The sequence below is a fragment of the Typopeltis vanoorti genome, chromosome 3 (assembly GCF_054136105.1).
Source record: "Typopeltis vanoorti isolate ZY-2024b chromosome 3, IOZ_Tvanoo_1.0, whole genome shotgun sequence".
Lineage (NCBI taxonomy): Eukaryota > Metazoa > Arthropoda > Arachnida > Uropygi > Thelyphonidae > Typopeltis > Typopeltis vanoorti.
In genome coordinates, this window is record NC_143551.1 from 93,762,363 (window position 1) to 93,784,525 (window position 22,163).

The following is a 22,163-nucleotide window of genomic DNA, read 5'->3' on the forward strand; positions in this document are numbered from 1 at the left end:
CGATATTTCGGCGAACGTCACGTTGCCATCTTCTTGGGAACTTACTACAAAGACACGTGCACACAAGTACTAATAACAGCAAATGAGACTGAAGCTAGGAAGCTAGCGTTTTCCTAAAGTCCTGATGGTGCCCCCTGTTTGGCTATATTGGTAGTTCTTGGCCTTTGGGCTGATGTTCTTCTGATAAAAGTTTCCCAAATTTGGGGCAGTCTCATGCATCCAAATTTGTTGAGGTTTGGCATGTTCCTAAGGGCCGAGGCTGATTCCATGAATAGTCTTTCATGCTTGAACTTGCTGCGGTGTATTACTGTGGCTTTCTTCCATCTTATTCTGTGGTGAGTATCCAGAGCTTGGTCTGCAAGCCCAGAGTGGCTGTACTGGTGAAATCAGATGTAATCCTTGTGTTCTGAGATTCTGATATTTGCTGTCCTGCCTGTTTGGCCAAAGTAGGACAGTTTACAGCTGCAAGGGACCTGGTATACAATAGATAGGTCTTGGGGAAGTGTTTGGTCTTTGGTGGAGAGGATAAGGGATGCCAGTTTTCTATGTGGTCTGTAACAAGTGGTCAAGTCATGTTTTTTTAAGATTTTATTGATTTTTTCCGAGGTGCCTCGGATGTAGGGAATGGTGATGGATTTAGAGTAATCTTTTTTGTGAAGGGGAGGGGGTGGTGGGTTGTGGATAACTGGGTTAAGTATTTTTTGGAGGGGGTAGCCGTTAGCTGAGAAAGTGTCACGGATGTGATTTAGTTCAGTGGTTAGGGCTTGATCATTAGAACAGATTATTTTTGCCCTGTTGAATAATGTTTTAATAACTCCATGTTGTTGTGAGGGGGAGGGATTGTTGGTGAATGTATCTGCCTGTATGGGTGGGTTTTCTATAAACTGAGAAAACCAAGGTTCCATCAGGTTGGCGGGTGACTAGTGTGTCTAAGAAGGGGAGGTTAAAACTGGCATCCCTTATCCGCTCCACCAAAGACCAACCACTTCCCCTAGACCTACCTGGTGTATACCAGGTCCCTTGCAGCTGTAAACTGTCCTACTTTGACCAAACAGGCAGGACAGCAAATATCAGAATCTCAGAACACAAGGATTACATCCGATTTCACCAGTACAGCCACTCTGGGCTTGCAGACCACGCTCTGGATACTCGCCACAGAATAAGATGGAAGAAAGCCACAGTAATACACCGCAGCAAGTTCAAGTATGAAAGACTATTCATGGAATCAGCCTCGGCCCTTAGGAACATGCCAAACCTCAACAAATTTGGATGCATGAGACTGCCCTAAATTATGAAACTTTTATCAGAAGAACTTCAGCCCAAAGGCCAAGAACTACCAATATAGCCAAACAGGGGGCACCATCAGGACTTTAGGAAAACGCTAGCTTCCTAGCTTCAGTCTCATTTGCTGTTATTAGTACTTGTGTGCACGTGTCTTTGTAGTAAGTTCCCAAGAAGATGGCAACGTGACGTTCACCGAAATATCGGAAAGTATATATTAAAGTTTATTTAATCTATATTTCTAGTATACGCTGTCAATTCCTTAAATATTAGTTATCATTAACACCTTCGGGACTAAACCAGACCGGATTTACACACCTGCTAAGAAATAATTACTTAACGCAGCATATGATAGAATGGTCTAGGGGTCTGAGAGTATTGGAACTAGTCATAGGATCAGAAGAGCAATCCATAACCAAGATGAACACATTACCTCCGATTGGTGAAAGTGACCACCATGCAGTCTTGACTTGCGAGATTGTAAAACATGAAGAATATTCTGTCAAAGATATTTGTGGAACCACAAGACAGATGATTATGACAAGCTTAGGAAGAAGCTTAAATCTGTGCCATGGCATAAAACACTGAAGAGTAAGGATGTTAGTAGTGCACGGAATATAGTTAAGGGTTGTTTAGAGGAAGCAGTATTAAATTGTATAACTAGGGTAAGGAAGATTAATGAGACCGGAGTTAGATGGATGAGTAATATCATTGAGCACGAACTGCACAGGAACAAAATGCTGTGGAGGGTATATAGAGAAGGAGGTGACCAGCAAACTCATGAATAGTACAAGGCTCAGGCAAAAAAGTTGATCAGCACGGAAAGGAAGGCAAAATCAGATTATGAGAAGAATCTAGCTGAGCGTGCCAAAGGAAATCCCAAAGAGTTATTTTGTTATATGATAAGTAAGAGGAAGAATAATTATGGAAGATTAACCTTAATGTGCAATGATGATCACAAGGAGATAAAACAGTTTAGTTACTGAGGGACCACTTTGCAAGGATATATCATCCTAGTGAGGTTACTGCTTTAGCCTATTTTACAGACACTAATGTGGGAACAGAAGTGGATGAATTGGAGGTACTTCGGATATTGCAGAATCTCAATGTAAATAACAGCTGTGGGATTAGTTAGGATATCATCTAAGGTTTAGCAAGAACATGTGCAAGGAAACTGCCATTGCCTTTGACTAGACTGTTTAATTCAAGTCTCAGCTCTGGTAGAGTTTCAAGGGAATGGAAAGAGAGCAAAATAATTGCTTTGCATAAGGGAGGTTCTAAGACAACAGTAGCAAATTAAAGATCAATTAGTATCTCAGGTTTGGTGATAAAAGTACTAGAAAAATTGGTAAAAAAGAGAATTCAAGAATGAAAAGATAAAAATCTGATACTGTATGAGGGTCAACATGGCTTTGTGAAAGGCAAGTCTTACCGGTTATTGCCGGCCTGGTTGGCTGAGTGGTTAGAGTATCTGCACTCTCCAGTCAAAAGGCTGCGAGTTCGAATCTGCCGTGGGCATGGATGTTTGTCTATGAAAATACTAGTGGTGGTTGGTGGTAGATGCCGTTGGTATAGATGATGAAGGTAGTTGCTGGTGGATTAGTGGAGACGGCCAGTTGTAGAGTAGGTACCTTCCCTCGATGAGTCTTTGGACTCCCTGGCGGTGTTATGTAATAATAATAATAACATCATGTCAACAACATTCCCCAAAATTTCTCACAACATTAATGGGTGGAATACCAATAACAGTTACACCTCGTAAAATGTTCGATTCCTGTAGAGGAGTGATCTCAGAATGTGATTTTCTAGATGTTCCTGATGAGGGGATGTGTTCGTGTTCAGAGCTGAAAGATCAGGGTGATAGTAAATGTAGGATATCTCAGTTGTCCTGTTAGACTGTACATACCTAATCTACTAATATGCTTCAAACTGCTTGTCATGGCCCCACCACCTGTGCCTGATGTAATAGTAAAGAGCATGAGAACCAGTCTTTCTCTTCAAAGAAAGCTAAATGTGTAAACAGTCAGGGAGGGCATCCAGCATACTCCTGTTCATGTCAGAAGATGATAAAGAAATACAAAATATAAAACAGAACAAAATATATCACATCAGGATGCAAAAAGGAAGTTAGCCACTACCACACCTGTTCTGAGATTCTCGTATTCTGAGGAGGTAGCAGTTCAGAAAATGTCAGCAGCAACTCAAACTTGTATGTCTATCCCACCATCTGACAATTTCACTTATCTGAACTTTATAATCGTAGCTTCTCTGTTGAGTGGATCAATTGCATGATATACAGTCTCACTCGAGAAATCAAGGTTCCATTTGATGAAAATCCACTTGTCAAAAAATGATGGCAAGGATATCACTTAGAGATAAATCACCACACACACCCACCAAAAAAATGGATACTTCAGTATCCACCAAAAGTAACTCGAACTTACCCAGTGATCCTGACACATCTGATGATGTATTGGATATATTTCCAGAGGAAGAGATGGACACTGGTCATCCATACTTCCCAAAATCTAATGAGAAATATACTCCTGACAAGTCCTCGACCTCATGGAAATCAGACAAGTCTATGAAGCCTAAACAATAGGAAAATTTTTATAATGGAACTGTCGTGGGTTTTGCCAGAATATCAATTGATATCAAGCACCTACTGCAGAAACACAGCTTTTTGTTTCTGTCTGCAGGAAATGTATTTAAAACCCAGAGAGGACACTATCTTCAGGAATATCACTCTTATATGCAAGAACAGATCTGAAGATGGTTCTGTTCATGTTGAAGTAGCTATTGTCATTGGCAATCATGCTCTTTTCCATCATGTCCAGCTTATTACTGCTCTGCAAGTGATAGTGATTTGCTGATCTGTGGGATTTCTTATCCCAGTATGCTCAATATATTTACCACTAGGTTATGAATTAAATGAAACAGAAATTGATAATCTCATATTGCAACTGCCTCAACACATACTCCTAATGAGTGACTTTAATGAAAATACCACTCTGTAGGTAGTTTCAACATGAATAGACGAGGTCATATCATTGAGCGACAATCATGACCTCTCCTTATTAATAACAGAGTAAATACCTTCTTCCACATGCCTTCCCACTTTTATTCTGCAATCAATCTTACAATCTGCTACACTGTTATTTTCCCACTGCTCACATCGTATGTCGAAAAAAAACTTCACAGGAACCGTGTCTTTCTGCACAGATGCCTAGGTGAAAAATGAACTAGGGTGACTGGAATACATTTTCCCATCTTGAAAAATCTAATACTAAAGCAGTCAACCAAACACCTATCAATGAAGCAATTAAGTATAGATTTTATTGTCCATGCAGCAGCTGCAGCAATTCCAAATCATGCCGATTTCCTAATCAATTCCAAATAATGCACATCATGCTGATTTCCGCCATATCCAAGGCCTTGGTGGAACCCAAAATGTCAGGCAGCCAAAAAAGATCAAGATAGAGCATGTGGTATATTTCATGATACTCTACCACAATAAAGTTAATAGTTTTTAAACATGCTCAAGCCAAAGCATGTTAGTGAGACATCAGTCAAAAACAATCCTGCATCCAATTTACATCATCTATGAATCATATAGACAATGCAAAAATTGTATGGGATAAAATCTGGAAGATGAAAAGAACATACCATTTGTGTACCTTGGAACATAATAGATGTATTGTTGCTGATCCAGAAGCTATTGGATCAGCAACAATAGCTGATCCAAAAGCTATTGCAGACACTTTGGGGTTTCACATCCTCCTGATTTTTTAATATTGGGAAAGCAACAAGAGAAACGGTTTTAGGGCAGCTCATCCAATCAAAATCTCGTCCATTCCCACATTTTATCCATTACTTTTCTCATCCAGTAGGACATTTCATCCAATCCTGTTTTGTCCATTACTTTTCTTGTCCAGTAGGACATTTCGTCCATTGCTTTTCTCGTCCAGTAGGACATTTCGTCCATTACTTTTCTCGCCCAGTAGGATATTTCGTCAATTCTTATTCATCCACTGCTATTTGTCCAATTGAAAATAATTGGATGAAACTCCCTGAAAGCACCTGTGTTTGAGGTTATTCGTCCAATCCTATTTCAATTTGAAAATAATTGGACGAAATACTCTGAAAGCACCTGGGTTTGAGATTAGTCCAAGGAGTTATAAGTAACTTGTGATCATTAATAATAGTCAATTGACATTCAAATTTTTTTGTAATTTATCCATATTCATATTTATTCATATTTATATTCATATTTATCCATATTTTTGTAATTTATAACATATTCAGCACTGCCAAAATTTGGCAGTGCTGAATATGGCGGAAATTGTGATGAGTGACTGGGGTAAACCAATGCTTTATCTTCAAAATTTTGTTATCATTTTCACTCTTATAACAAGAATAAGACTAGATGGTATTAGCGATGCGAGGTTCGTGATAGTTGCAATGCTAGGTGCATCACAACTGCCAGTTTAGACAACATTTTGGTATACAAAGATGGCAAGGATGATCACCAACATGAATCAGGCTTGGATGGAGAGGTTAGGAAAGTTAAAAATAATCTAGAGAGAAGGGTGCAAGACAATATGCATGGTCCGCTCTCACACGTTATGCGTATGGTTATAGGACAAGTTCAGCAAGATGAAGTATTACTTATGTTGCCAGAGAGGAATGTTTACAGAGGCAAGTCAATAGATGGCAGAACATTGCAAGGCCTCGTACTCCCGCAAGTTTGGTTGCCGTTGAGATATAAAAAGAATATCAACTAACGTTAAATGATGACAGATTTATTTTTTATGATTCTGTTGAACAGGATGAGGATCGTCCTCTTGTTTTTGCCGCAACGGAGAACCTAAGATTACTTGAAGCGAGTGACATTATCTTCTCCGATGACACATTTAAAACTGCGCCCTCACAATTTGCTCAGTTGTTTACTATGCATGGAATATTTCTAGAGCATGTTGTGCCTCTGGTGTATGCTCTAACTCCCGCAAAAACTGAGACTACATATCGGTCAATATACCATCATGTTGTCAACACTGCAAAACAAGCAGGAATCATTGTGAATCCGCATACTGTTATGATGGATTTTGAGCTGGCAAATATGAATGCTGCACGGGAGATATTTCCTAATGTAAATATAAAGTGTTGTCTATTTCACTTTTCTCAGGCTCTTTGGCAACATATGGTGGCTTTGGGTCTGTCACAGCAGTATAAAGCAGGAAGTCTTATACGTGAAGAAGCATCGATGCTGTTCTGTTGCCATTCGTGCCGATCGATGACGTACTCAAGATATTTGACTACATTGCAGAGACTGTTTCAGAAGACCTGGAAGGAATGATAGAGTATGTTGAACGTGTTTACATTAGAGGCTGTCGAGCTCGAGGGCATGGGGGTGGGGGCAGAAAACCCTCGCTTTTCACCCAAGGTATGGAATGTCCATGATTTGGTCATCAGTGGGACACAGAGAACCAACAATTCTGTAGAAGGTTGGCATAATAAATTCGAAAAGTTGATGGTGATTTACCATCCATTACTTTGGAGGTTCATCGATTCCCTGAAGGAGGAACAGAGGCAGAAGAATAAGATATAACATGCCTTCTTGGAGGTCAAAGAAACATCAGGGCTCCTGTGAATAGCCTGTATCAAGAATGCATTTTCTCCCTAGTACAGCAATATCCTCAGTACAAGGCTGAAAACAGACTCAACATGTACCTGCAGTCAATCGCTTATCGTTTGAAGGTGAACCTAGTCAAGGAAGTCAATGAAAAAGACTAAATTCTCCAAACACAGCAGATTTCAAACTCCATTATCATGTTTTCACATACTGTTTCACATCAATTTCCGAATTAATTATGTTGTTTCCTTATTTGATTTGTTATAATTAAATGATCACATGCATATCTTGTATAAATTTGTAGAAATAAAAACAAGTGGCTCAGAATCACTTGCGTTTTCACTCAGGAAAAATCTAGCTAGCCTAAGAATCGATTTTAATAGCAGAATTAGAAAATAAATCTTTAATTGTAGAGGCGTGATTGTTCATAAACCTAATGAGAAATATATAGGGCATAGTTACTAATGCAGCAGTTTTCGTTCATTGGTTTTCTTATGTTTTAACGATAAGTGGATGATTAAATTTATGGATTATAATTTCCTTGAAGTCACTTCACGTCAAAATTGGCAAATTTCATCGCAGACAATATCTTACCTTTTGTATGTATTTACGCAACCTAGGAAAATTTCTGCAACTTTGGGAAATGCTTACTTTTTGAATAATTTGATATTTTGTTAGGAACTCTTTCCTGTCCAACGACGTGTGAGGAAGTATTAAATATCTTCAGAAGACAGTTTTAGCTATTTTACCCATGTTTTAATCATGTGTCCAATGATCAATTCCAGGTGATTTAACAGGGTTAGTTTGACTATTTGCTGTTTCCAGTTCTATCATTGGAAGGTCCTGTGTAAAGATGTCTCCAGAAGGATAGGTTCTGGATTGTGTTAGCAGATGTTTTGCAGTTTTCCTGCGCTTTAGAGTAATGTTTGGCTAAGTATATTTGCCATGTGTTTATTTAATTACTGAGGAGATGTGTTCAAAGATTGATCAGTAGTATCCGGAAGCGTTGTGTTCATTGACAATCTGATGATATTCCAGTCTTGAATGTAGTCTGTTGCAGAATTCCTCCTACTTTTTTGTTTGCAGTTAGAAATTTCATCTTCTATGCTTTTACTTAATTCTATTCACTTCTTTCTATTGTCATATTGGAACAGTTTGCATTGTCGAATCAGAGTGCATGTAGGTCTAAGTTGTCGTGGGCAGATCGATGGGGATGAAATGCAAAATTTATTTTTGTGCAAGCATCATGATTGTGAGCAAATGAATGGGGATGACAGATAAAACAACCTGTGAGCAGATAAATGGGGGTTATCAGCGGGACTGGACTGAACAGAACTGATATCCCGATTCATCTACCCACAACGACGTTTATTTGTAATCCCCGTCCATCTTCAACTTTTATATTTCATTTTATATTTCACCATTATCCTCATTCCTTCTGCCCACACTCATTATGCTCAGACCACAACTTGTTTGGTGCAATAGCGGGACGAGACAGCCCCTAACGACGTTTATCTTTAATCCCCATTCATCTGCTCATGGCAGCTTTTATATTTTATCTGTTACACGGCAACTTATAGTAGGTTAGTCAGTTGACACAGGTGACAATAATAGTCAGTTGACATCGATGGGACAAATTGAGATTGGAAACAAAATGTCTGACCAGACTAATTGAGATTGGACAAAATATCCGACTGGACTAGTTGAGATTGGACGAAATGTCTGACTGGACTAATTGAGATTGGACGAAATGTCTGACTGGACGAGTACTCCATTGGACAAACTTATAAAAGGACAAAAAAATCTTGGACCAACTGCCCTCAAACCAGAGAAACAGTTTCATGTTGAAACTGTTTCTCTGTGACTGATCTTTTGTACCAAGGGAATAGAGCTTTACAGTCAGCCATTTGTTAAGGAAAAAACTCAGAAGAGGCCTTTTCATGTCTCACCCTAGTGCAGTAGGTCCTGATGACATCCATTATGAATTGATAAAACATCTCCCATCATCTTCTATGGATCTCCTGCTCTTAATATACAACAGAATATTTACAGAGGAAGAGTTTCTGGCTCTTGGCATAAGTCAATAGCCATTGCTATTAAAAAACAGATAAGTATCCCACATGGGCCAACAATTACCTTATTCTGACTGGCTCTCTTTGTAAGGGCCTGAAAAAAATGGTAAATGCAAGGCTTCTTTGGTACTTAGAAAACACACAATGTTGCTTTTGTAGATATTGATCAACCTTTGGCCATTTGGTCTGTTTAGAACCGTGTATAAGAGAAACTTTCCTGATATGAGAACATGTGGTTTCAGTGTTCTTTGACTTGGAAAAAGCTTATGACACAGCCTGGAGATATAGCATATTAAAAGACCTGATTAATCTTGATCTGAGGGGAGACCTTTCTGTTTTTATGAAAAACCTTCTATCCAGCCGAGTCTTTTAAGTCGAAGTGGGAAGCGTGTTATCTCGGCCATATCATCAAGAAGAGGAAGTTCATTTAAGCTCCATCTTAAATGTGACCATGTTCACTATTAAAGTGAACTGAATTTCGACTGCACTGGGGGTCAGCACCCCAACCCACTATTAAACAAAATGTGGGTTGGGGGTGCTGACCCCCAGTGCAGTCGAAAATCTGCATATAACATTTGACTCCCCAACAACTTACCTACTAATAGTTTACTGTTGACTCGGAAGCCTTACCGATAAAATAAACAGTTGATTAACACACATTTTGTATGTTATACGTATTCTTACAATAAATAGTAAGCTAGAGGGAAAAAAAATGTTATTTAGAAAGTCATAAGAGAAAATAGATTTAAAGTACTGTACTGTACTGTATTTATCGATACCAGAAGTTTACTTTGTTTACAAGATGAATTGTCTGTCAGTATCTACATCAGTATTGTCTCATATGTTATTAAGAAATGTTATGTGTATTACTAACACTAGACATCAAAAATGAAAAGGCAATGCGAGAAAGAAATTCATATTTATTTACAGGTATGATGATTCATGTGTTAATAATGAAGTAGCAGCAATATGATTGTTTTATGATAGCCTAGCATGTGCTAATGAATGAATCGTTATAAAATTTTTATTTTATGCTAATTAATTAATAACAGTTGATTTTATGCATTATGATTTAATACTGCATCTTTGTGTTTGTTTACATTTCTCTTGACTGCAAATGGTGCCATATATGGTCTGTAAATGTTTGTGTGCATAGTTTTTATAAATTTTATATTTTCTATAATAGATTTGTGCATATTTCATGGTAGTAAATGATAAAATAGACTAATATCTATGTATATTTTATGCATTCATGACACCTAACTCTTTCTTAATTTTTTTGATATTTTTAGGCTACACGGTTTATCTGCAATTTTTTTCAAACTGTCACAAATCTCAAAAAAATTTTCCAATATATTTATTGAAAAAAATCCATGTATAAGTGAATCCATGCAGTTCAAAGTCATTTTGTTCAAGGCTCAACTCTATATCTGTAGCACCAGAGAAAAAGTTAATTCCATGGAGGTCAGATAATCTTTGAGAGAAAGCTAACATTCTTTACACATATTCATCATCTTCAGAAAAAGTGCAAAAAAGCATTGAATATTCTCCTCACTCTATCCTCTACAGAATGGGGTGCTGATTGATGTTCCTTTCTCTACATTTATCATACACTTGTCCATTTAAAGCTTAATTATTGATCCCAGGGTGACATTTCTGCAAGGGAGAGCATGCTCCTGTGGTTGAACCCTATCCCTCATCAGAGTATCCAAACAGCTACTGGTGCTTTTTACGCATCACCCAGTCAAAGTCTTTATGCTGAATTAAATGAATCCCTCCCCCTCTATCACTCAGATGAAAACATATGTCTCTTAATTGTACCTTAAAAATCAAGTCCCTTCCTAATCATCTTACATAGACTAATCACTTTTCTCTGTGTTGGGAGGTCTGATATCACACATTATCAGACCTCCCAACACATCACGTTGGCACGAATGTTGACACTTGCACCAAACAAATCAGCATTCCTCCATGACAGGCTTGGCTTTCATCCCATCCTGCAACCTCTCACTTTGTCAACTATAGAAGACTCATACACCCTCATCTGTCCACCTTCAATTGTTCAATGCACACAGAGCAGCCCGATCTGATTTCTTACCCATCTATAAGGGTATAGATGGGCAAGAAATCAGATTGGACTGCTCTGTATTAGTTCAAGATCAGAGATTTCTATTGGCTGTGCTGCATTTCCTGACATTACTCAGCCAGCTCCAACTTGTAATTGTACAGCAGAGTTGTATGCCATTCAGTTCACACTTGTGCATATAAAAGATAATTGCTACCAAAAGCGTGTAATTTATACAGACTCTGAGTTCTTTTCAGCCTATTTCCTCTCCGGTGTATAATCCACATCCAGTGCTTGGTGATGTGTTATAACTTTTGTACAAAATAAAACTCCTTAATTTTGATCTTCAGTTGTGCTGGATTTCTGTCCGCATTGAAATTGAGGGAAATGACATTGCAGATGCAGCTGCTAGATCAGCTCATTCTTTTTCAACATACTGTTTGGCAGTATCATATACTGCCTCTTAAACCCTCTTACACTGCCCGAACTTCAACAGATCTGATGGCCTTCAGTTATCCCCATTATGGGAAATATTGTTATATTACATAATTTTTATGCAACTTCTTAATTATTATATTATTGCATTTTTAAAATTTTTATTTATCTATTTATTTAAATAATTAGGAATTTTACTTGCTGTTTAATTGTAATTTTATATTGTGTTCTATGATCAATGTGGTAAGGATTCCTATGATATATAGGCAAACATTTTACAGGCAATAAATTTATTTCACATAAGTCTGTGTTTCCATCTTTAATTTTTCAAAAAATAATGTCTCTGTAGTTATTGCAATAGCAAAGTCAATTCTGGAGAATTTAAATAAAGTATTAAGTGACAGGGATATTAAATATATCTTGAAAAGATATGCAGTTGAAATCTATAACAATAAACAGAAAAAACTATAATATATTATATACACACTTAGAAATACATTAATGGTATTACACACTAAGCAAGTTGTACTCTACCACTAATACAATTAAAATGTAAAATAACAAAAAGAAAATGAGGGAGTAAGTAAAAGAGTGTTGAGGAAAAGTAATGAAACTGAGAGAGTCATGCTGAATAGTGTAGAAAATGAAACTGTGAGTGATGCTTGTTTGGGTTTGAATGAAGTTATGAGTGGTATAATATATGGTGATTCAATGATTAAGGGTATGGAGAACAGTATGCCTGAGGAGTGCTTGTCTGGCAGAACAATAGAGAGTGACTTTAGCAATAAAGAGAGGGCAAGATGCAGAAAAGATGATAGTTGTGGTGGGTACAAATGACCTGAGTGGTAGTATTAATCGGGTAGCAAAAGATTTAAGAACATTGTTAGATATTGTGAAGAAGAAAGTGTCAAAGGGAAGATAGTGTGTGTGTGTGCTGCCTTGTTTTTGACAATTATAAGTTAAGTAGATGAGTGGTGATAATGAATGATATGATTGCAAGAATGTGCAAAAAAAGAGGTCTGAAATTTGTTGATGTCTGGAGTGTGTTTGAAGGCAAAAGACAGTATGCAAAAGATGGGCTGCATCTGAACATGGAAAGTCATTAGCATTTGAAGAAGTTACTGTTTTCTGAACAAGTTGAAGTAATTGGGCAGGGAAACTAAAATTGAAAAGGTTGAGTGTAAGAGGGAGAAACTTATGCAGTGAATGTATATTTGTTGATCTTTTTCATGGAATAATTTAAAGAATAGAGTGGATAAAAATCGGCATGGGACTTCTGAAATTAGTAGAATGTATATCAGTTCTAAAGCTGTTACAAGAACTAAAGGGAATCTGCAATTTTTGCATACTAATACAAGAAGCATTCGAAATAAGAGGGAAGAATTTTTGACATTAGTGCTCACCAAAAGTTGTAGCATTAGTGAAACTTGGCTGTCAGCAGAAGATGTGGTTACTAGAATTGAATGTGATGGGTACAGTATTTTCAGGGAGGATAGAGAAGATTGAATGGGGGAGAAGTACTGTTGATGATAGCTGATGAGTTGCAGCCAAAGAAAGTAGTGTATCAAGCGGATAGATATGTGAATGATAGTTCATTTGAAGCAGTCTGGTGTGAAATAGTGACCAACGCAACCAAATATACAGATGGTTGTTGCTATAGGTTACAGGGGATGATATTGAATTCATGCATCAGCAAATTAGTGCATTAAGTGCAGGGTTAGTGATTATTATGGAGGATTTTAATTATGGTGAATATCATGTGACAAAAAGGAAATGGAATTCATACACCCTCTAAGAGATAATTACTTGAAACAGCACATAACTGAAGGGACTAATCGTGTGAGAGTTGTTGGATCTGGTCATAGGTTCAGAGGACATATACATAAGTATTCAGATGTAATAGTAGAGTTACTGAGTGATCACTTTTCAAAAGTCTATTACCAAAATGAGGATATCTCTGTACCTGTAGCAATAACTAATGTGAGAATTGAAGTTAATAAATCAGAAGTACTTAGTACATGCCCTCGTTACCTCCAATCAGTGAGAGAGCAATCATGGGTATTCACTTGGGAGGTTGCAAAATTTGTGGATTTCTCTCTTAAGAAGGGATATATACGGAACTACAGGTTACTTCTGGGATGAGCTTACAGCCGTCACATGGCAGAACATATTGCAGGGGAAAGATGTTAGCAGTGCATGGGATATAATCAGCAGGTGTCTGAGGAATGCAATATCAGAATGTATTCTTTATTTTATTTTTTTTTTCGCTAGAGGTCATGCCAGTAGAATAACTTGTGATCAATTCATTGTTTCTCTAACTTACTGTATGTAATGAAACTTAGCTTGTCCTGTATATTTGTATATGCTCCAGATGATGATCTTAATATGAAGATCGAAACGTTGGGATATTAAAAGAGTTATTTCTAACATGGTTGTAAAGTCCGTAATTTCTAAAATGAATGCTGATCACGTTGTTACACTAATAGAAAGGAGCACAATGTATTCCCTTGGTCAGGAAGACAAACAAGGTAGGCATTAGATGGATGAGTAGTAGTATCAGGCTTGATCTGCAAAAAAAGAAAATGTTATGGAGAATTTATAAGGAGAAAGGTATCCCATAAACAGTCCATGGCTCAAGCTAGGGAGGTTACCAGCATAGTAAGAAAAGCTAAATCAGATTATGAGAAGACCTAAGCCAAGGAGATCAAGGGTAATCCCAAAGAGTTCTTCCACTATGTGGCAAGTAAAAGGAAAAATGACTATGGAAGGGTAACCTTAGTGGGGCTGATGGTATTGAGGTGACCAATTCAGATGTAATAGTAGAGTTACTGAGTGATCACTTCATTCAGTAACAGGTACAGAGATATCCTCACTTGGGTGATAGACTTCAAAAGTCTATCACCCAAGTGAGGATATCTCTGTACCTGTAGCAATAACAAATGTGAGAACTGAAGTTTATAAATCGCTGCTGTAGGTTTAGATGGAATATCAGCTCGGGTGTTGCATGACTGTTCAAAGGAATTGTCAGTGCCTCTTACTTGGTTATTTAACTTAAGTCTGTACTCTGATATGGTCCCTAGGGAGTGGAAGGAAGGCAAATTTGTGCCTTTGCATAAAGGTGGCTCTGCGACTGCGGTAGTTGATTACAGATCAATCACCAATTCGGGAGTGGTGGTAAAAGTATTGGAAAAGTTGGTTAAGGATAGAATTCAAGAATGGATGGCTGAAAATATGATACTCTACACGGGCCAACATGGTTTTGTTAAAGGTCAATCCTGCCTTAGCAATTTATTAACTTTTTACAATAGAATGACATCTGAGTTGGACAAGGGGGAATGGCTACACCGTGATACTTCTGGATTTTGCTAAGGCTTTTGACAAGATACCCCATGGAATACTATTGTGCAAATTAGAGTAGATGGGGGGATGGATACTAAACTGGAGATATGGATAAGAGAATGGCTCATGGAGAGATACCAGAAAGTAGTGTATATAGAGGAGCAGAATCCAGGATGAGGCAGGTGATCTGTGGTGTGCCTCAGTGCTCTGCGGCACACCACTGAGCATTGAGTTAATTTGTACATAAATGATATAAGAAATCGCTTGAAGGGAGATATTCAGTCATTTGCTGATGATGCAAAGTTCGGTAGCGCAATAAAAAATCAAGCTGATGTTGAGAGTTTGCAGGATGATTTAAATAAGCTGGCAAAAGGTAATGGATGTCAGTTCCAGTGGTGCACCCAGGGAGGGGGAAAAGGGGCCCAGCCCCCCCCCCCCCCCAAAAAAAAGGAAATAAATACTAGAAAATTTTCCAAAAATCTTTTCCTAATTAAAATTCTTTTTTTTTTTTAAATTTATGTTGTGCCTCTATTTCTATACTGCTTGTCATGTATTGGCGATCACTGCAGATGCTCAGTCATAGGTCGTATGCGATGCGTAGTGTGTATTCGTAAATCGTCTACTCAACTCCCCCCCCCCCCCAAGATTAAATCTTGAATGCGCCACTGGTCAGTTTAATGTGGAAAAGTGTAAAGTTATGCATTTTGGGATTAAAAGATTACCAGCTCTACCACATTGATGGAATGGTACTCCAAGAGATTGATGAGGCTAGGGACATGGGGGGGGGGTGTTGGTGAATAGGGAGATGAAGTTCAGAAGGCACATTGCTAAGGTGTTCAAGATTGCACATAGGATTACTTGGTTATTGAAAAACACACTAACATCCAGAGATAAAGAGGTTATTATTCCCCTTTATAAGGCATTGATACTTCCACATTTGGATTACTGTGCTCAGGTCTGGTCACCTGGATTCTTTGGAGATGGTTGTGGAGAGGGTTCAGAGGAGAGTGACTAAGTTGGTGAGTGATGTAAAAAATGCTCCCTACATTGATAGATTGAGAGCTTGTGGATTGCAGAGGTTGGTTGATAGGTGGAGAAGAGGGTATATGATAAAAACGTTTAAATTACTTAAAGGTTTTTATAAGATTGATTAAGGGGAAATGTTTCAGCAGTGTGATAGTGATGAAAGAACAAGAGGTCATCCCTGGAAATTAAGGAAAAGTGTGGTTAACAGGGGTGTGAGAACTAGATTTTTTGCTTGGAGGGTGGTGAATGAGTGGAATGCATTGCCTGACTCAGTTGTGAGTTCTTCATTTATAAATGAATTCAAGAAGAGGTATGATAGATATTGTTTTGATAGTTTGGGTCTCTCACAATGAGTCTGCTGACTCCATGGATATACCCGTAATAATAATAATATAATAATAGTAATAATAAAATACTATAATACAATATATATACACTGTATAATATAAAATGATAAGCCTTTTTATGTAACATTTTTGTGTCACATTTCTGTATCACGTTTTTGTCAACTTATTTGAAACTCAGGGGCTACCCTGAGTGTCGAGTCTTCAAAATTTGAGTCATCAGAATTCAAGGAGAATTGGTGCCCAACCCCCTGAGTTCCAGAGGGTTCAGAACTCGGGGGTTGAGCACCGTAGGTTCAGGGGGGGGGAAACCCCTTTCGAGTCTTCAAAATTCGAGTCATCAGAATTCAAGGCGAACCGACCTACCAGTCCAGAACACGGGGGGGAGGCACTGGGGGGGGCATAGACCCCCCTAGTATATATATCTTCTTCTTAATCCTTCCCTCTTTTACCTTTACAATGTCCAGGTTTTTTTAATTTTTGTATCTTCAACTGGATCTCGAGGATAAGGTGGTTATGCCTCCTGGTGTATCCTATTGTCTGTAGATGCGTGTGTTCACATGGCCAGTTTGTCTGTTCTGAGAGACAAAAAACACCTGAGTTTCCAGGAGGAAAAAAAAAAGAATTATACACAGCAATCCCTTGATTAATGCATCTCCAATTGGTGTGTTTTTGATTAGTACATTGTTTTTTTTCTATATCCAAATTCGACTAGTGTAACTCTAAAATTCAATTAGTGCACCTATATACATCTTAGAAATAAATGTTACAGATTTTAAAAATTTTCTATCTATACATTTTTCATGGCTAACTATTTAAAAAAAATCTCTCACCAGGATAAAATAATTTAGTTACTGATTTAAAACATTTCACAAAGTTATTTTTTAATGACATACTACACTATTTCCATGTACACTATGTTCCAAATTTACTGCCAAAATTTATATTGTCTGCTAATTACATAGCATTTTGATGATCATATCTCGTACTTCCTTTTGCAATGTTTTTTTCTTACTTTTTTTTATTTTAAAGTATTTTCCCAACCTTTCATCATGAGTAAAAGAATTAGCAAAAAAGTGGAAGTGTGAAAATGATTCAAAAAGTAATCTAACTGGAAGAAAAACTTGAAATAATGAATAAAAATGAACAAGGTGAGTCCAGTGCAAAGATCAAGAACACAAAAATGGGTGAATCAACTATAGGAGCAATTTTAAGCAAAGCTACTGAATTCAAAGAGAAAGGTAAGGGTGCTCAAGTTCATTATGCATGCACTCAAAATCAAGGTATTATGATTGAATTAGAGAGACTTCTTTCTACATGGATCAAAGAATGTAAAAAAACGTATCCTGCTAAGCACTGGCCCTATTAAATCAAAAGCATTAAGTCTCTTTGCAACCTTGAAAGAAAGGGCTTTCAATAATGGAAAAGAAGAAGAATTCATTTTAGAATCTTTTCTTTTAGTGTTGCTCTGTGATCAGCATTCATTTTAGAAATTATGGACTTTACAACAGTTATAAATAACTCTTTTAATTTCCCAACGTTTTGATCTTCATATTAAGATCATCATCTGGAGCATATATAAATATCCAGGACAAGCTGAGTTACATTACATACAGTAAGCCAGAGAAACAATGATTTGATCACAGGTTATTCTACTAGCATGACTTCTAGTGAAAAAAAAAAAATACAAATTAATTATTTAGAAACTACATCAAGCTAAATTCTATTTATAATAACATGAGCAAACATTCTTTCTTATAGATAGTTTTCTTTCAGTAACAATGATGTCCAATTTTTAGCATTACAATTGTTATTTTTGATTTAGGATCCTGGATTATCTACAGTCCTATAGTTACTCTTAGAGAGGAAGATTCTGTGGGTCAAATATGTGCCTTCCATATGTTTGGGATTTTTAGACCATCATTATTGTTCAGATTGGGGTGGTTCATAATAATCTCACAGGCCTCCTTAAATTTGCATTCATACCATGCTTTGGTGTGATTTAAACAACTGGTGCTTTTCCAGTCAATGCTTACCACATGGGATTGGATAACAGATTGATTGGATGGATTAAAGAGTGGTTTTCTGAATGATACCAGCAAATTGTGTATGATGAAACAATGTCTGAAAAAGAGAAGATGACCTGTGACATTCCTCAGGGTTCTGTTCTTGGGCCTTGACTGTTTAACTTATTTGTTAATGTGGATTGACTAGGGATTTTCTGTTTGCTGATGATGCAAAGTTATGGGTAGAATTATCGGGAATTGCTGATATTAATTCACGAAGATATGAATAGACTTTTAAGTTGAACAGATGAGTAGGTTATAGTTTTAATATTAATAAATGCAAGATGCTACACTTTGGGGGTGCAGAGATATAAGGCTACCTACTTTATTGTTGGAGCTGTACTTCAGGAAGTGAGTGAAATTTTGAATCTTGGGGTTTTGGTAGACAATGAACTAAAGTTCCAGGGAGACAGTTCAAGTGTAGTGAAGACTGTGCATCATATTGCTGTTATAATAAGAAGTACACTGATGTGTACTGATAAAGAGGTGCTAGTGCCTCTGGGTTCCATATACAATACATGGACTATTGTATACATCCATTGTCTTATACAATAGTCTACATAGCTACACTCAAATTTGATCACTTAGTTTTCATTGTGATATGGAAACACTAGAGCAGATCCAAAGACAAATGACCAAAATAATAATAGAACTCTTGGAGTGTTGGTTATGCTGACCAGTTGGGGAAATGTAGATTATAGAGTTTGATAGATAGGAGGAAAAGAGGAGATATGATAGGAATCTAAAAGTTGGTTAAGAGATGTTACCTGATTAATACAGAAGGAATTATAAAAAGAGTGGACAATAAGATGGGAAAAATGAGAGGCATCCCTGGAAGTTGTATACAGATGTAGTGAAGAAGGGTGTAAGTAGTAGATTTTTTACATGAAGAGTTGTTGGTGAATGGAGCGCATTGCCAGAGTGCATTGTGAATGCAGGGGGTGTAAATGATTTCATGATTCAATATGATAAACATGTTGCTGGTCGAGTGGCCTCCCACAATGAGTCTGCTTTGAAAGAAATGAGAGACATCCTTGGGCGTGTATAAAGATGTAGTGAAGAAGGGTGTTATCTTCAACGGTTGCTCAGTGGATCACTTCAACGGTGTTGAAATCACTAACAAATAGAGACAGGGAAGTTATTATTCTTTTCTATAAGAATAAGCGTTCAATGCAGCCACATCTGGATTGCTGTGTGCAGATTTAGTGACCATGTCTTCTTGAGGATCTGGAAGTCAGAGGCAAGTAACCAAAATGGTAATTGATTTGTGGAGTGGTCCCTATGAGGATAAACTGAAGATTTGTGTTCACAATAGATGGTTGGTAAGCAGAAAAGAAGGGGATATGATTGAAATATATAGGTTACTAAAGTACTCATATGAAGTAATGCATATGCATTTTATGTGGTTTATGTTTACCAGGATTCAGTGCTTTTTATTGACCTTTTTTAAATCTATTTTTCATTACCTGATAGGACAGGAGAGGTGAATGAGTCATACCTGAAAGATGTGTCAGTGTGGTTAATAAGCCATGAGAACTAGTTTTTTTTTTTTTTTTTTGGAAAATAGAGAAAGTTACATCTATCTACTAACTGAAACAAAAGAGAGCTATATCACACAGGTTGAAGTTCTGAACTAAGTGACTCTTTTAGTAGGCTGCTATATTCTTAGAATTCAGTCTGCTTGTATAAAAAGAATAAGAATTAGCTGTTCAGTTTGGTCTTAGCTGTTTGTGTGGTAGGCATCCTTTCATGTATTGTGACAGCTGTTGTTACTTCTTTCATTAATATCAACTGATGGTTGATGTTAAAGTTAATTAAATATCAAATTGTATGTATTTTTAATGCAGATTGATAGCACCTATAAGTGTTATTTATACTTTTGTGTTATGTTCACATCTGTTTTAGTACATATTTTAGCTCTGAAAGTCATTTATTTCATACCATTTTTAGATGTAAATGAATGTACAGAGGGTACTCATGACTGCAATGAAAATAATCAGTACTGTGTTAATACTTTGGGTAGTTACCAGTGCCACACTAAAGAACCATCACTAGTATCACGATGTGGTACAGGATTAACATATGATTTTGGATCAGGATTATGTAAAGGTATACTTTCGTTGAAGAATATTTTAGATAACTGTCTATAGTGTTGTATTTTATCCTTTTATTCTAGTTATGATTGTCATTCTCAATTCTATTTTTTTATTTTTTTTCAAAAGAAAATAAAGTAACAAATAGCACATTTCTTTTTGATGAAATAAATGAGGCAGTCTGAATGAGCATTTGAAATGCAAGGGAGGAAAGAGTAGAATATGAAACCTTATGAGAAAGAGAGGAAATTATATGGTACAATTTTATGAGTAAAGGGAGTACTTGAGGGTATGAGAAAATTTTGTTTTCCGAGAGTCAAGATTAAGAATATCAGTGATAAAATGCAAAGAAAGAAAGCAAGAAAGTGAAAGAGTTGATAGTTTTTGTAGTTCAAATAACTGGAAAGATAATAGGCATGGATTGAGAAAAGATATGAAATAGCTAAAGGAAGAAGTGAAAAAACTAGTAAGAGAGCTAGGATCACTGTGAACTATAATGGTCCTTCTTAGTAAGTTATCCAGATTCTGCAGAGTCGTCATGAAAGGGTGTGATATGTGGGCTGATTTGGATGGGCAGAAGGGATATATATGAATAATGTAGGTAATGGTCACAATATAGCCATCCCTAGCTAAGCCAAATCCACCTTTCCACAGTATGACTTATTTCTATGCACACAATATTAGCTACCTTGCTTATTGGAAGCTGAAGTGGCTTATGCCATGATTGGTCAGAGTTTCTGTTTTCTTTCCCCCTCCCTTCTTATTTCACTGTTGATATTCTTTGTGGGCATGCCTAATGCACTGTAATTAACTAGTCAGCTAGTGCCTTCTCCATTTGAAGACTGAGCAGTTAAGCAGCTATGCAGGCTGTCTACTAAATAGTAGAAAGAGAAAATTTGATGGTAATGCATCAATAGGCTTCATGACTAGACGGCACATAATCCTGCAGTCATTTTTGTTGTCAGAAGGAGTCCAAGTTATATTCAATTTATGTTGCCTGAGAGAGTTCAGATATAGTGGTATGCAAGAGACACTCTCAGGTCATCATGAATGGACAGGAGATTGTGTGCTTTCTGTGTGTCTTTCCGACTTTTTGTTAATCATTCATTTTCAGACTTCATTCCTATTTTGTAATTAATTATCTCAGCCATGAAACACACCATAAATAAATACAGTAACACTGCTGATCAGACAAAAATCTCACATAAAATAACAAAAAAAGTATAGCGAAAAAAATGTGTCACTGTAAAGCACTGAGCCACTGTAGCTCAGTCAGCGTAGATGACCCTTTGGTCGGAAAGACCTGGGTTCGATTCCCGTCTAAGATGTGAGGAACCTTTATCTGGTCTCTTTCGACTAAAGGTGAGTTAGCCAGTCTGATACAGAGGAAGGGTTTTTTTTTTCAGCCAGAAACTCAAGTTTTTCATCCCGCAGAACAGGCAAACCAGCTCCCATGAACACATGCATCTACAGACATTAAACACTGTAGGGAGGCATAGGGTTAACCACCTTATCATTGAGAGAGACGGTTGAGGAGTCCAAGTTGGACAGCTAAGAACCTTAAGGGTTTGTGAAGCTTAAGAAGAAGAAGTATAAAGTACTGGTCAGACTACACTTACTATTGTGTCATATTTGGTCACTTAGTTTCCATTGTGATGTGGAAACATTGGAGAAGGTCAAGACATGAGTGACTAAGGCAATGTCAGGACTCTGAAATATTGACTACAGAGAGGGGTTAAAGGAATGTAAATTACATAAATTAGTGGATAGGCAGGAAAGTGCTAATAGGCTAGAAATGTTTAAATTAGTT

At 37.2% G+C, this 22,163-nt stretch overlaps 1 protein-coding gene across 10 annotated transcripts in view; it reads left to right on the forward strand.

The window, feature by feature from the left end:
• LOC150108392 (uncharacterized) overlaps window positions 1–22,163 on the forward strand; it is a 628,716-nt gene that overhangs the window by 269,271 nt on the left and 337,282 nt on the right. For 8 of the 10 annotated variants that reach the window (XM_090415800.1, XM_090415806.1, XM_090415807.1 and 5 more), the window contains one exon: window positions 20,211–20,369. The exons of the other annotated variants lie outside the window; for them this stretch is intronic. In XM_090415800.1, the coding sequence (XP_090271926.1) occupies window positions 20,211–20,369 (159 nt within the window). The remainder of the gene's footprint in view (window positions 1–20,210; window positions 20,370–22,163) is intronic. 10 annotated transcript variants of the gene reach the window in all.